The sequence below is a fragment of the Hippopotamus amphibius genome, chromosome 8, assembly GCF_030028045.1.
Source record: "Hippopotamus amphibius kiboko isolate mHipAmp2 chromosome 8, mHipAmp2.hap2, whole genome shotgun sequence".
NCBI classification, from domain to species: Eukaryota; Metazoa; Chordata; class Mammalia; order Artiodactyla; family Hippopotamidae; genus Hippopotamus; species Hippopotamus amphibius.
In genome coordinates, this window is record NC_080193.1 from 80092822 (window position 1) to 80108954 (window position 16133).

At 38.9% G+C, this 16133-nt stretch overlaps 1 protein-coding gene across 1 annotated transcript in view; it reads left to right on the forward strand.

Moving 5' to 3' along the window:
• Window positions 1-14384, forward strand: part of SPHKAP (SPHK1 interactor, AKAP domain containing) — a 112966-nt gene extending 98582 nt beyond the window's left edge. Inside the window, exons 7-11 of the mRNA XM_057746492.1 lie at window positions 983-1168; window positions 3019-3105; window positions 5275-5327; window positions 5415-5599; window positions 14110-14384. Of these exons, the coding sequence (XP_057602475.1) occupies window positions 983-1168; window positions 3019-3105; window positions 5275-5327; window positions 5415-5599; window positions 14110-14253 (655 nt within the window). The 3' untranslated portion in view covers window positions 14254-14384. The remainder of the gene's footprint in view (window positions 1-982; window positions 1169-3018; window positions 3106-5274; window positions 5328-5414; window positions 5600-14109) is intronic.
• Window positions 14385-16133: the final 1749 nt, after the last annotated feature.

The window sequence follows — 16133 nt, forward strand, 5'->3', positions numbered from 1 at the left end:
GAGGATGGGAGGGCAATTAGAATTTGTTTTAAATAGGCTGATTTTGAGATGTTAGTGAGACAGATTGGAGATGTTCAGAAGACCAACTGAGAAAAGAGCCCCAGAATCAGGAAGAGAGACCCTGGCTGGAGCTCAGATTTGGAAGCTGTTTTCACAGGCAGAATAGATGAGTCTGCTTAGGGATAGACAGGAAAGGAGGACAGTGAATCAATTAGAGCTGGGTATACTACATTTAAATGAAAAACAGAGAACCAGTTTCCAGGCAAGGAGTGTCCAGAAAGGCAGAAATTCATTGGAAGCCAATGAGGAAAGGCTTCAAAGAAAAAAGCTTGTCAGATCAGGGGTTAAATGCTCTTGATATGAGAGCTACTTAATATTAAAAAAAGTGCTAATCCAGAAAAGTCATGCTGATATAAATCAGAGGTTTCAGAGGGGGAGGATGGGGTAAAAAAAAGTGACTGCAAGTGCAAAATATGCATAGAAGCATTTATGGGCAAAATGCCTTGGTAATGCCTAGAACTGGGCTGGGTGTTGTTATCCCAATATGGTCCACATACAACTTGTATTAAAATCACCCGACATGGTTGTTTAAAATTCAGGTTTCTGGGCCTCCCTGCAGAACCCCTGAATCATCATCTCAGGGGAAGGATGCTTTCAGTATCTTTATTTTAAACACCACTGCCCATCAATAATTCTTGTGTATGCAGGCCAGGTTGCTTCAATGTGTTTTTTAAATGAACTGCGGGAGTCAATGAAAAGAGATCAAATGAAGAGATAGGAAAGCTGGTAGAGAGTAATACTGAAAAGGCAAAATGGGACCCAGGGCACCAGCAGAGGATTAGCCTAAAAGGAAGGTCCCATCTATGTCTTAGGACATCCTGCTCACCATGGCAGAGATCCATGCTCAACAGAGCATGCAGTGAGGTTCCCCTGAAAAGGTCAGCTTGTGCCTTCACTCTTAGTAATATCTTACTGTCTCCAGCGACAACCTTGATGCCAGAGATGTACCAGAGGCTGAAGTCTCAACAGAAGGCAGAGCCCCTGATGAGTTCTCCAACCCTCCTGGCAGCAGTGGGGAGAGCACAGACAGCTGGTCCCAGCTCGCCAACGAGGAGGACAACCCAGATGACACCAGCAGCTTCCTGCAGCTCAGTGAGCGATCCATGAGGTACCTGCTCTTTAATTGACTTACCAGAGAAACAGGTCTCAACACAGATTCCAGAAATGCATTTTAAATCGTTCTCTGCAAAGGGTCCCTAACAGAGCAAAAGGGAAAGCTCCCACTAGGACAAAGTGCCTGCCTGTCATGATCTGTGCTGAGAGCTCTCTTAATATCCAGCATGGTTTCAGTTACCTTGGCCAAGGTTGAGAGTCATCTGTGTTCCCTCCTTGCATCTATTGATGACAACTCTGAGTTTTTTTCATAAGAGCTGCTATTACACGTGGTGTGTTTGAGACTTTCTTTCTGCTTCATTTGAATTTCGGATGCAAGACAGGCTGGGTTTACATGAGCCAGGTATTTCCATGCTGTGTTGTGTTGTTTGGCCTGACTCTTCTTCCGCTTTCTCTACCCTGCCCTCTATATTGGTGCTCTAGAGAAGCCAGAGAGGGGCTAAAGAGAGATCAGATTTGGGAGGACCTGAGCCAGTCAGGAGACATAAACTAAAAACTAGTCCTCTGTGAGGTGAAAATGAAAAGAATCATCTTGTTTTTGCCCCAAGTCTTATTTTGATACTGGGCCAACAAGTCCACAGACTTTCCCGAAAGGCCAGTTGAAAAATGGGCTTCAGATGTGTCTCATCTGGGTGTATGGCTCCTTGAAAGTTTTATTTCTCGCAGTTCATTCTGTTTAGACTTAGGAAAATTTCACAATATTAAACGATTTATCTAAAATTTCAAAAACTGATGGAAATGTTACAGTATAGAGATAGAAAGCAAAGATAATTGGAATCTTTGGACTTAGCTTAAGTTTATACACTTAATTACCTCCAGCACAATGTTTGAGCCATCAGACTTCAATCGGTAAATACATTCAGTACCCCATGTGAAACTCAAGACAGGAATTTGAAATGAGGGGGTTTCATTGCTTATTCACAGAACTCCCGAGGGAAGATTGTCCCATTACATGATACTCCATCCTTTGAAAACCTTACTTAGAAGACATGTCGTTGCAAAATAGAGACGGTTATGAGGAAACATAGTGAGTTTGGTGAAATTGGATGCATTCCGTTTTGCAAGTACAGACAGAGCCTAAAAATGGGCTCAACTTTTCTGTGTTTCAGTAAATAAATTGCTGGCTAGTAACTAGATCATATGTTGATTGTGCAACCTACAAAAATAATGCAATATGTGATCCCTCCTTTTCTACAACACACAAAGTTTCAGGGATTGCTCCTTCTCAAAGATTTTAAGATAAAGGAGCTATAAAAATTAGGCATTGCCCAACTTTGTACTTGTAAATTGCGTAGTCCCATAGGAAAAAAATGAGCTAAATGCATATCTTATGGACCATCCTTCAGAAAAATCCCCTGAATGGCAAAGGGAAAGCAGAACATGCATCCACTGGTTTCTGTCAAAAGCCAGGAAGCAGGCAGATAAGCATTTCCATAACTTCCCTCCAGCCAGCATTCTGAGAAGTATCTTAATCTCTGGAGGTACACCCAAGGAGTATACCCAAGGAGTCTCTTGCTGATGGATAAACATCCTCACTGTTACTAGGATGTGGAAAAAGGAGTCATGCCGATTGTCACCTGCTAGGTGTGCTCCACCAGGTGTGACTCCACTGCGGAAATTACAAAACAATGATGATGATGATGATTGGCTTGAGCCAAAAATGTCTTTTGTTGTGTTTTCCCCTGATTTGATCAGAAAAAAAACATCAATTTAGGAATCCTAGATACTAAGCAATAGTCTTCTGGGGACCAAAGAAAGGACCTTTTAGAATGGTGAAACATCAGTGTCGGCAGTGTAGCCAGGTGGTGGAGACTGGCATTAATATGTAAACTTTTGCTTTGTCAGCAATGGCAACAGTAGTGCCACTAGCAGTCTTGGCATTATGGACCTGGACATTTATCAGGAAAGCATTCCATCTTCTCCCATGATTAAGTAAGTAGCCACTGAGATGCAGTAATTGTGAGACCACTACTCCGATTCCATCTGGCAATCCATTTTGATCATTCAGGTTGTACCCGACCACTGATTTCATCATGTCTGTCCTACCGAGGTTCCCAGGCATGTGTGGTTTCATGTCACTGGAGTAAGAACTCAGGCCTGCACTAGCCTCACCCTACCACCACCTGCTTTCTGGATTTCAAATCTGCCCCCTATAATATAATCATTTTGGATAAAGTTTATCCATATAATCAGACATATATATTATTTTACCTAGTTGGACACAGGGAAGCAAAAATCCACTTAAGTTGTACTATGCCAACCAGAAAAGACTATTGTTCAATAGAACATAGTGTGGGTGCCTTTTCCTTTACTTGCAGACACCTGGGATCATTGCCACTAATGAGTCTCACACCAAATGGCACCATGATGGAGATGTGTCATTTTTACACCTGCTCCCCACAGTATGAGGACCTTCTAAAAGAACAAAGGAAAAGAGTACAAGATGCATGACATAAAATATGGTGCATAAAGGGAGGGCAACATGACTTCAGGACTACATCTAGAATTTGTAATTGTTCTGGAAAATTAAATGAATTGAAACCTATTTTTGACCATTATGACTTAATATTTGGAGATTTCTGAAATTTCAGAAAAATGAAAATGAAGTATAGGGCTAAAGTTGCTCCCTGATCTATTTTTTCAATTATCATCTACAGCTAAAGCATTTTTATTTTACGATTCAATCAGGTGTCCTGCCTGTGGAACATTTCTCAGTTATTAAAAGTTGCGAAGCATCCTTTATTGTTCCACACAGCCATCAGTCACAAGTAGAGATGAACATAAACATTAACTTGGGTTTGTTTTGTTTTGTTTTTCAAGGAGACAAAACAAATGAAAACTACTTTAGGGTAAATTTATTTTTCTCCTTCAGGAAACATTTGTTTAGCTCTTTTTGTCCATCTTTCTCTCCAGTATGAGCCTAGGACTCCACAGACTACAGATAGAGAAAACTAAGACCAATCCAACTTGTATCAGCATCTTGCAGCTCCATAATAGCAGAAATTGTATCTACCATGTGTCACTTCACTTGTGTTACTTGAATAGAGATCTAGCAGAAAATCTAGACCCTTGGGAAACTGGCCGTTCTTCTACAAATAATTAGGTATCCATGAAAGAACAATTATATTTTCTCTCGACATCAGGAATACAATGGAGTTTGTTAGCCAGATCTTAGCAGTAACAGGGAACATAGGGGAGAACCCTCTCCCATAAAGAGACACATTTTTAAGAGCACCAGCAGTTTAATTTCTAGACAGAACAGAAATATGGAACAACCATGGGCTTCCCAAGATGGTCACTTCCTTTCAGCTCTTGGGCCATATACTCTCATTTTAAAAGCATTTTCTAAGTCTTTCCACTATGTACAAGGCTTCCTAATTAGTACTCACTATATGAAAGCACTTCAGACATTGAACATGACTATCTCTAATAAAATCCTCACTTCAGTTATGAGTCTCTAGTTCTAAACCGCCCACAGCCTACTACATCTTTCCAAGAAAAAGAAAAAGAAAATTTTCAACTAATTAAGATATTTTGTCACACAATTTAAGTTCTAAAGTTTGTGATTGTCTTTTCCCTTATTTCAGGTCAAAGAACCAGATATAGGTAGAAAAATATTTTCCTAGACTAAAATGCAAGTTCATGTTTCTGTCATAGTATAGAAAAAATCATTGTCTCAAGATAAAAATATATGGTACTTTAAATGACAAGTAAAATACAGAAGAAGCATAAGTCCTCAAATCGGATCTAGTTACCTACAAAGTCCTTCCTTGACTGTTCAAATCTGTGAAGATTTATGGAAGGAAGGTTGAGAAGAATAGAAGGCTGTATCTTTCAGAGTCTCCCACACCAATTATCCCAACTAAAACCACACAGCTTACCTGGCCTTTTTTTTTAAGGGGCAGGGTTATTCATTGCAGACCAAGTACTCCTACATAATAGGCACCTTAGTATTTCTCTAGTATTAGTTTATTCCACAAAAACAATAAGCATATGAAACTTCAGAAGCTTTTAGATCAATAAGACCCATCACCTCATCTTCCATTTACAGCTTGTTCTTCCTAAACATTACCAATCATATACTGTTGTTTTCTCCCAAAGTGAATTAGTAGAAGAGAAGGAGATTCTTAAAGGACAGTCAGAAAACATAGAGGGTAAGCCACGTTCCCATAATTTTGAAACAAAATTTGCCTGTGATCCTCATATGGAAAGCATAGTAAGGCAGTTGTATCTGTGTTTAGAACATGCCTCCGGAGTGCCAGTGGGAACGGCCAGCCGCCAGGGGAGCCTGCTGGTGATCAACTTTGACCTGGAGCCAGAGTGTCCTGACACTGAGCTTCGAGCCACTCTGCAGTGGATAGCTGCCTCCGAACTCGGGATCCCCACTATCTACTTTAAGAAATCTCAAGAAAACAGAATCGAAAAGGTACCATGTTCCCTGTTTGGATATCATAAGACTTTGTATTTTTATAGCTGCTTGAAACAACAGTAAATGTTCAGTTAACCTATTTGAACTTTATGGTTTTGACTTTTCACCTTAAAATTGTGACTAGAACTTTGGAACCTTCCACCTGCATAAATACAATCGTGATAACTCTTTGACCTTCAGTTTGTCTCAGCTAGTTGGTGATAATGAGAAAGTAAATTGAGGAGACAGGGTGTTTTTCAAAGAGTCTGTTATCTTTCTGTGTGTTTTCCTCACTCTGCAACCAACCTCTTCATAACATTCATTTAAACAAAAAGTAGAGAAGGAAAAGTTTGATATATACTAGAAACCAAAGTGAGGCCACACTGATAATCAAAACAAACTAGCATGGCGTCAAAGAGAAGACATTTTTAATTCCCTGTGGAACAGATTCGCATTGGATAGACTTTCTCACTATTATTCTCCACCTACCAGAAATATAAATCTAAGGAATAGATCCTTGGCCAACATCTGAATCAATAGCAACTCTCACTCTAATTCCCTTTCTCTAAGACTAACCACTTACTTTGTAGAATCTCAATTATTAGGATTAAAGCAATGTCTTCAAGCTCAATTTTCTATAATTTAAAAGTATGCTTCTTAAAAAATTCAAATTAGTAATGTTGCTATATTGGTTTTCTGTTTCTGTGTAACAAACTGTCGCAAATTTACCAACTTAAAACAGCAATACCTACCTAGCTCTGCTGTCAGAAGTTTGGGTGAATTCTGTTGTCTCTACTGAGAGATTTACAAGGTCAGAAATCAAGATGTCAGCCTGGCTGGGCATTTATCTAGAAACTGTAGAGATAAATAAGCTTGCAAGCTTGTTAGAGTTGTTGTCCTAATTCAGTTCCTTGTGGTTGTAGGACTGAAGTCCCCATTTCCTTGTTGACTATTGGCCGAGGTCCACTCTCAGCTTCTAGAAGCTGCCCAGTTTCTTGTCATGTGGTCCTTTCATGTCCTCGTGCTCTCAGTCTCTCTTACTTCTTCTGCCACTAGTCAGAGAAAACTCTGCTTTTAATGGGTTCATTTGATTAGATTAGGTTCACCAGATTACCTCCTTTTTGATTGACTCAAAACTAACAGAAGAATCCCTTTTGCCATTTAAGATAACATAATAAGGGCATAATCATCTCATCCTATTCATGGTCCTGTGGATTAGGGCAGGAAATCTTGGGAGCTGATTTAGGATACTGCCTATCACTGTCACTGTGCCTTTTTTAAATGTCTTATTGTCACAAAGTACTTCCACACAGTGATTATACTTATTTCTCAATGACCCTGTGAGAAGAGAATGGATGTTATTGTCCCTTTTTCACTGATGAGCTAGTCAGGACTCAGACAGGCTGGTCCATGAGCAAGTCCTCAGATAGTGATAATTGAGCCTAGTGGTAGAACCCCACTTTCTCCACAAATACTGGTCAATAGTGTGTCTGTCTCAAGTTAAATTGCCTTCAAGTTACAATCTAGACTTTTTTAAGTGTGTAATTGCATTTTAACTCTTACCTCCAGAATCTAGCAGCCTGAAATGGAAGGTCCTCGTCCCTCTTGCTCAGGCACATGGTAATTAGAACAGTTTCTCTATCTCTGCATCCCCAGCCAACAGGATTGGCTACTGAAAAAATTGAGAAGGAGACCTAGTTTATTTTCCATGCCCTCTTCCACTTCAGCTTCTCTCTCCAGCCAGTAATTCATATTTTTCTTCATGCCTGGAGACTGCCTACAATTCTAATGCTCTCTGAATCTAGATACTATCTTATACTTGGCATACCTTTATTTGCAAGGTGATGAGTGGATCACTATTTGATAAATTCTCCCTCCACCTTTCCATCCAGCATGCCCACTGCAAAGAATGCAGTGATAGAGCACTTCACTTCTGACCCCTCCCTCCCACCATACACAATCCCAAGACCCCCTGCCATGGGGAGGAGAACAAGAATGTTCTCAGTCGGAGTACATTCTCAGTTTCCTGGAAAAATGAAAGGCAGTTTGGTTTCCAATTTTACCTCCAGCCTCTCCCTGAATAAAAACATTACATGGTGCGTTTTTAGATGGTCTCCATTAAGAGTAGATTTTTATACAATCCACCATTTTGAAGAAAAAATGTAACACTCTTTGTGAATATATGTCTCATAAATTCCCCTTAGATGAAAGGACAAGGAATATGTCATTAACACCTTAATTATGTAAATGATGCTTTAACACAATATTTATTTATCCCCTGTGATTTTCAGTACTCAAAAAGGATGCCAGTCTTTGCTCATAACTATTTTTCTGAGAAAATAAATATTCCACTAGTGTTATCAAGATAAACATTAAATGATGTTTCACTCCTATTTAGCTTAAGTTCAAAGAGCTTATTTCCAAGTAATGTAATTTTAGGGACTGAAACTTCTAATTTTTTTTTCCAAGTTATTTAAAGTTCTCTCCATGTAGTGGCTTTTCCATAAAAGGGCACTGCCTGTGCCCAGTTCTATGACAGAACTGGTGAAATAAAGCAAATCCTTATGCACAATTTTGACATCCTTTCTTTTATCAATAGCATATTTGGAGACCTCATTCTGATTGTTTTTTAATTAGCCAGGGAGTTAAGCAGCCATTTTCAAGTGGTGTGGAAGAGAGGTTGTGGCTTCCCACCGAGGAGGTTTGTCACTTGAGAGCAGCAGTGTCTCATTAGCACCTCATTAGCTTGGAGAAGGTTAAAGAAATGTCTCTGTGAAGTTCAGCAATGACGTTCCCCCACTGTCACTGGAGTATGAGACAGCACTCCACAGATACATACCCTGAGTCCCTATTTGTGTAAATTCTGAATTTTTTTGATAAATTAATTAGGCAACACATCTCCCTTGATGGTGATCTCAACTTAATAATCCTGCCTTGTGAAAAAAAGCAAGCATGAGCTAAAAGGGCAGAGGCTGCTGTGAATGAATACTGAAGCAGCTCCTCTTTCCCACCACTGCCTGTGAATTTGGCCTTGGAGTTGAGGGGCACCTAATGTCAGCTTCTAACTACCTCCAGCCTAATTTCTATTCAAAAGGCAAATTCCAAACATTCTGGGTGCCCACTGTACCTCTTCTCTCCGATAAATAACTCCTACATTTAAATATAAATGACACCTTTTCAAGCTTTCTCTTTTAGCGTTCTGTCTAATCATTAAAATGTTATGTCCACTTGAACGTCGTACATTCGGAACATTCATGAAAAGTTCATCAAATATGTACAATATGCCAACCACTGTTCTAGGCTCTGGGGACACAGGGCACAAAAGAGACAAAATAGCCTACCCTTTTGGAAGGACACCATCCACTTTAGGAAAGACCGATGGTAGGGAGAACGTAAACCAAGAGAGGCTCAGGTTGTAAAGACCAAATATGAAATGTGATGGGAGCTTATTCTGGACAAGGAAAAGGAGAAACACACTGAAACAGTACTTCTTACCATGTGACCTTGAGCCAAATGCACAGAATCACCCGGGACACTTATCTACAATTCATATTCCTAGGCCTCTTCTTGGAACTCACTTTCTAAGAGTGAGGCCCAGAGATATGCATTTTTAACAACTTTGCTCAAGTGCAGTGATTCTGATGAACACTAAAATGTGAGACTTCTTTCCATAAGAAATATCTTGAAGGAGTGGCAGAATTTGAGATGGCTTTTAATTATGCTAAATTCCAGAGGAAAGATTGCTGAGAATCCTAACACCTGAAAATCTAAAACAGTTTCTAAATTTAATTCACAATGACCTTGATATCAATTAAATTTAATCTACCTAATTCGAGGTGGGGGACAGGAGGGATCATGAGAGCAATTGTTTTCAAAAATAGCTATCAATTAGCTAACTGTTCTGCTTCTTTGGCATCAAAGAATTATTGTTCTCTAGCTCTTTGACTTCTTTTTAAATTCAGTGCACTTCTAAGAGCTGGAATGGGCTGAGGAATGGCCTCACAGCAAATCAGGTGCCTTCCCATCTTTAAGCTCATTTTGAGGATTACTTCCTTTCCTTGAAGGCAGTGCATAGAACAGAATACACAAAGAGGAATCAGATACATACTTACCTTCCTAAGAAAGTGGGAGTCAAAAGAGGAGTTGCCTCACCTTTAATTTCTTATTCTTTTTCACATGCAAAGTAGTGGAAAGAGAATGAGAAAGAAAATGTTGATGGCATTTACTGTTAACCTAACTTTCCCCAAAATACTACACTTAAAGTCTCAGTTTTGAAAAAAATACATTACAAAGGAAGGAAAAATAAGGAAGAATTAGATACTGTCTTAGCTCAGACTGCTCTAACAAAATAGCATAGAGAGTGGCTTGAACAAGTATTTATTTCTCACAGTTCTGGAGGCTGGGAAGTCCAAGATCAAGGTACCAGCAGATGCATTTCCTGGTGAGGGGCCTCTTCCTCTCTGTGTCCTCATATGGCAGAGAGAGCACTCTGGAATCTCTTCCTCTTCTTATAAGGGCACGAATCCCACCAAAGGAGCCCCACCTCCATGACCTTATCTAAATCAAATTATTTCCCCAAAGCCCCACCTCTTAATGCCATCTTATTTGTGTCTTAAGGGTTCAATATATGAATTGGGAGGGAGGAAGACATAAACATTCAGTGCTAAACAGCTGTTGTCTCTTCATTTGTGAACATAAGAAATTGTCTGCCTTGAACTGAATCTTTTGTCATTGTTCTCAACTTCAGCATGTGCTAGAATCACCTGGGGAGCTTTTATAGACCCCAATACTCGAGCCAATTAAATCAGAATCTCCTCTTGCGATGAAATCCAGGCTTAGGGGTTTTCTCAAGGTCCCTGGGGGCTCTAGGGTACAACCAAAGTTGAGAATCACGACTCTACAGACCATAATTGCAGGAGCAATATAAAGACCAGCTCACTTGTGCTTGATGAAATGGATTTCACCTTGGAGTCAAAGAAGGTAGCTGCTTTCAGAAATCTAAGTTGAACGTTTCCAAAATCCCACACAATTTGCAACAACTCCCATAGATTCCAGCATATGATTTTATAAACATTATAAATTTATAAATTAATCTAATTTAATAAGTGAGCTTGAGAATATAAAAGGCATCTACCATGTGATACTTTCTTCAAATGAGTCTACCAATGATATACCATCACAGGATGTAAATTCTTCTAGTTTCCTAAGACGAAATATTTGCTCAAGGAAATGCCAACTATGACACATCAGAAGGGAACCTAACTATTATTGATTGTGAAATGGCAGGAAATGAAAGTTTTTGACTTTTAGTTTTCAGTGCATTGGAAAGAAAAACTCAGATCCCAGACATACTAAAGCTGATTATGAAGTTCCCAAGTCAATAACATGGACAGACACAGTGAAAGATCTAGGACCAGCTGCTAAATAGAATGCAATTTTAAAAGGCTGTAGTAGTGAGCTAGAAATGTCCTTTTCTGATTTCTTCACAACCTTAGCTTCATTTTACCTAGATTTTTTTTTTAATGAAGGAAGAAAAGAAAGTGTAAGACCTTCCCTGCTCATCAGCCCTACAGATGGGTCAATGTCTGAGATGAAGTCATCACAGCCTAAGAGCTTGCTATATTTAGTGGGGCCAAATCATTTCTAAAAGTTGCTCTGTTGGGATATCAGCCTGGATTTAGAAATCATGAGACAGGTTCTAGCATGTGACCATTCCACAAAGTACTGACAGAGTGACCTAGTTGGTGGGGCATTTTGACAACTTTGAGCCAGTCATCAACATCCTATGGTCATTACCACAGTGGAAGACCCAGCTTTAGCAGGCCCCAAATAGATGGAAAGTAGCTACTATTGGGCTTCCAGAAAGGTCTGAAGCAGACAGCCTCTGGGAAGGGTTTAGCCAATATTGGCATCTGCTCTAGAATTTTGATTCTTTCCCAGAGCTGTAACTGAGAGATAAAAGTTGGGAATAAGATGGTGGCTCAGTGACCCAGTGTGTACAGAAAGAAAAAAGAGAAGTGCTAAGGCTAATTTTATATATTTTCAGTATTGACTGCATCTTTATAAGACATGTTAAGGGAGAGAAAATACCCTCAGGGGATAAGTCTGACCTAAGATCACTGATGACCCTGGAGGGAAATCTTGAAGTTGATCAATTATGAACCTCTCTCAGTGAGATCTCAGAAATTTGATGTTCAAGACTTCTTCACTGGGCTAATTTCTAGACTTCCAGTAAAGTCTGATTAACCAAATCACACAAAGACATCCTAGCCTTTCTCTCCTTTTCCCTGAGGCCTCAAGTTTTTACTACTTTGTCTGATAGAAAACATGCCCAGGATCTTTCATACACACCAAGATACAAGTAACTGCTCACAAAATTATTTTTATGCCACTCCCTAAATAACTAATAACCACCTGGAATGTTCCCCTTCCTGAGGGTATTTGTGTTTTGAGCAAAGCCTTTACCTAAAGGATTTAGCTCTCTAAAATTTCAGGAATCTGACAGACAGAAAGCTAAGCAGCATCGTGAGAGAAACCAGACAACTAATAGTCTCTGAAATTCTATCACTGAGACTGACAGAGCTGATTGGATCTAAGCTTCCATGGCCCTTGTAGAGACCAGTGAAGAGGGGGGTCCTGCGCACCCCACCCCCACAACATACATGCTCACTTCCAGTCGTAGTGTGATGAGACACCTGCCCCATGACCAGCTTTGACTTTGCTCCTTGCCCAGTACCACTGTACCAGTCTAGGCTCTGCCCAGCCTTTGCCTAGATCCACAGCCCCCAATCATTTTTTGGAGCATCCTATCAATAGAAAATCACAGCCCTAAGATCCACATGCTAATTTTTTAATGGTATCTGTGCAAATACATTATATAAAACTCAAGAATAAATATTTAGGCAAGGTTCATCTTCAGAGAATCTGGGTGTCACTCCATATTTCAGATTGTCTTCTTGATCATTTTGAACGTATTTGATATGTTTGACTCACATTTGGTTGTTCATTCCTTCTGTCATTCTGCAAATATTTACTGAGCCCCTGTTAGGTACAGGACCAAGATATTAAGAGATGGCTAAGATGATGTTCTTCCCAGGGAGATTACTATCTATAATACAGTTGCCATCAGCTTCCCATTGGTCATCCTAAAACTCTTTGAGATGATGTTTATGTTTCCATGTATTAAAAGTTAAGCATTTTATTTTTCAGCCTAGAAAACTGCTTTATTCTGATTAAGCCAACACAAGGCTAGTGAGTACAATTAAAGCGCTGATTTCTGTAACTTTGCAGTAGCTGGTGCCATCACAGCTGGGAGAAGAAACATAATTTAATAGTAGCTCTCTATAAAACAGCTTCTCAGTAATTGAAGTGAATTAGCAAATTCAAACTGAAGGCGGGGGCGGTGGGGGGGAGACCATAAGAAAATTAGCATTCCATTTTCTGGCTGATCTTGAAAGTCTGAGGAAATGCAAAATAAGCAGAGCAAAGAAATTCTTGAAGGAAACATTGAAGAAATAGTAACTAAACCACACCCCTCATCTTTTTTAACAAATAGGTTTTCTTCCGCATTAAATGATACTAGATTCCCAGCTTATCCTTTCTCCCAGTGTTTATTCTCCTACCACCGAAATGCATGGGGTGCTGTAGTAGAAAGAGCACTGGGCTGGAGTGTTAGAAGACCACGCAACCTACCACCAACTTTTCATCTCACAAACCCACAATTTTTCACCTTTAAATGCCTGTTTAAAGGGTTGTTGACAGAATTAAATGAGATTACATGCATGAAAGTACTTCCTATAGGTTTTGGCTCTTAATAATTGTTACTTTTCTTTAAAAGTATCTGACAAAGGAAAGGCCTTCATGCTGGGCTTCATCCCACAGTTTCATGAAGGAACCATCTATAATGACTTTCCCATCTTCCAATGCTCCCACTCACAATTCACCTGCAGTCAAAAACTTTCTAAGTTGTGGCCAACTGAAGCTGGTACCATTAACCAGGTGATGAATCTAGGATGTTTCCTCAGTCTTTCCTTTTCCTGTTCCAATGGAAAGACAATGTCTCTTAAAACTTGTTGAAGAGGGAGGGAAATTTACAAGATAGAATGAGGAACCAGTAAGTAACCCAACCCAAAAGTTTAACACCATTTATTTGGCTTAAATATATACAACCAATGAGAGACACAGATAGAAGGGACTGAGAACCATGCTATACAGTCCTGTTAGAGAGAGTCCAACCCAGAGAAAAGCAGATCTGAGGAAACTCTTCAAATATCTAAAAGATACACTGTTAAAAGAAGAATTCCAGGTAGTCTCCCAAAATCGATAGATGACAACTGCTGTGAGGAACATTTCAGTTCAGTTGAAAGAACTCACTAATAATCTAAACTGTCGAAAAAGAAAATAGTTCCCTGTCATTAGAGATATTCAAAAGTAACCTGGAGAGCTACTGGCTTTGGAAGAGTGGCTGAACGAGATGACTTTGAGGATCTTCTGTGATATGCGAGTCCTAACTCTGTGCTTTACTTTAGTTTCTAGATGTCGTGCGGCTGGTTCATCAGAAGTCCTGGAAAGTGGGGGATATCTTTCATGCAGTTGTGCAGTACTGCAAAATGCATGAGGAGCAGAAGGATGGGACCCCGAGTCTCTTTGACTGGCTCTTGGAACTGGGATAAGGCAGCTATGCCTTGTAGAGTACCCCTTTCCTTCATTCCAGCTTAGATCACAGTGGTTTGCTCTAAATGCTCTAAATGTTCTCAAAACATCACATCACATTCACAGAGCTATGAAAAAATATGCTGGTCAAGTCTGCTGCACATGGAATAAATCTGAGAAAAAGCAAAATATACGTCTGTACAAATCAATACAACCTGTGGGTGAGTTCAAAAAAGCTTGTATTAGAATGGCTAGAAAAGAACAGAAATTTTAATGGGCCCAAATGAAAAACATAACTAGGGCCAAACTCCAGGAAAGTTGCACTTGCTTGTTTTTAATAATATAAAATGTTATGCAATGTTTCCAATTACGTGAATCAACTAGAAACAAAGTCACTGGTCAAAACCATTTTATAAACTCTGCTGTAATCTTTATTTTACTTTTTTGAGCAGATTAAGGGGTCTATCAGCCCAGATAAACACTTAAGCTATGGGTGAGATATTTCCAAAACTTTGGTATAAAAGCTTTCCAGTTCCAAATCATCACCAGTGAATATTAACAGAAATGCAAAAGTATATCAGTGTCCTCTACTGAGGTGATTTCATTTATTCCCTACAACCCACTGATAAATATTCCATGTCTCCCCAACAATATCTGGGTTCCTAGCTAATCAGAAGATGATTGGTGTTCAACTGAGAGAGAAAAAGATCGAAGATTGTCTTGTTTCCATCTCTATATTACATGAATAACATGATTACAGAACTCTTACCTGAAGGGAAAAAGCTTTCTTACAAAAGAACGTCTTTTGAGATAAAATCTGCTTGTATATTAAATTATATAAAATATAAACTTTCATTTTATTTTTATTGTAAATTATGAAGAGATTGTTATCTTAAATAATATATTGAGTTAGCCTTAGAGGTTCATAAAATATGAAGAGATTATTGTTTTAAGTCGTCTATTGATGCTTGAGCTCTATGGTTTCATTATAAAGATACCCGTATGGTAGACTTGCTAGTCTGATGACATTTACAATGACAGAGGCAGGATTTGACATAACCAGTTAGGATCATAGACTTCCTGATTTAAGGATACCGGCATTTAATTTGGGAAAAAGAAAATATTATCACATTTAAATATATTAAAAACAGAGATTTACTTTTTTGAAAAATAAAGGTATCTAACTTCTCCCTAATAAGTCTTCTTTGCCTTCAGCTAAGTGACCTACACTGGCTTTTATTTTATTGATCAAAGAAAGTGTTTATCAAAGATTTCTTGAGATACTATGCTTTTACACTATTTTTAAGATAGTGAAGTAATTTTAAATGTGAACAATTTCCCACATCATCAGTGCTGGTCTTGTTGCCATCCACATTAACAAGGAATTGACATTTCTTGAAATGTCAGGAAAGCTTCACTGGAAGCCGTACTCTCTCCCTACCACCCACCCCAAGAATCCTTTCCAGGACTCATTAGGCATTTATTGTTAAAATTAGTCCAAATTTAGGTTATATGTTTAATTTGACTCATTAAACAAATGTCAAATTTTAACATTTATCCATCATCTCAAACTGAAAGTTCTTCGTGGTACTAAATGGAAAAGGATATGTTTATTTTTTACACAACCCCAGAATATTATGTGTAGACTTTTGTTGTGCTCGAATGAATGTTTACTTATACTACAAAGCACAATACGGAATTGTAATCATGTGATGAACTTATATATGTTGAACCTAAAGTTGCAAACTAATCAATAAATTTTTGTTGCCAAATGGTTGATCATTTTTTTCTCCAAGAGCTTAAGCACCTCATAAGAAAAATAGTCACAGGGCGATTGCATGAAGGTAGATTTATCCCTTAGACAAGTGTTACTGTCCCACTTTCCATTTTTGAGTAAGCA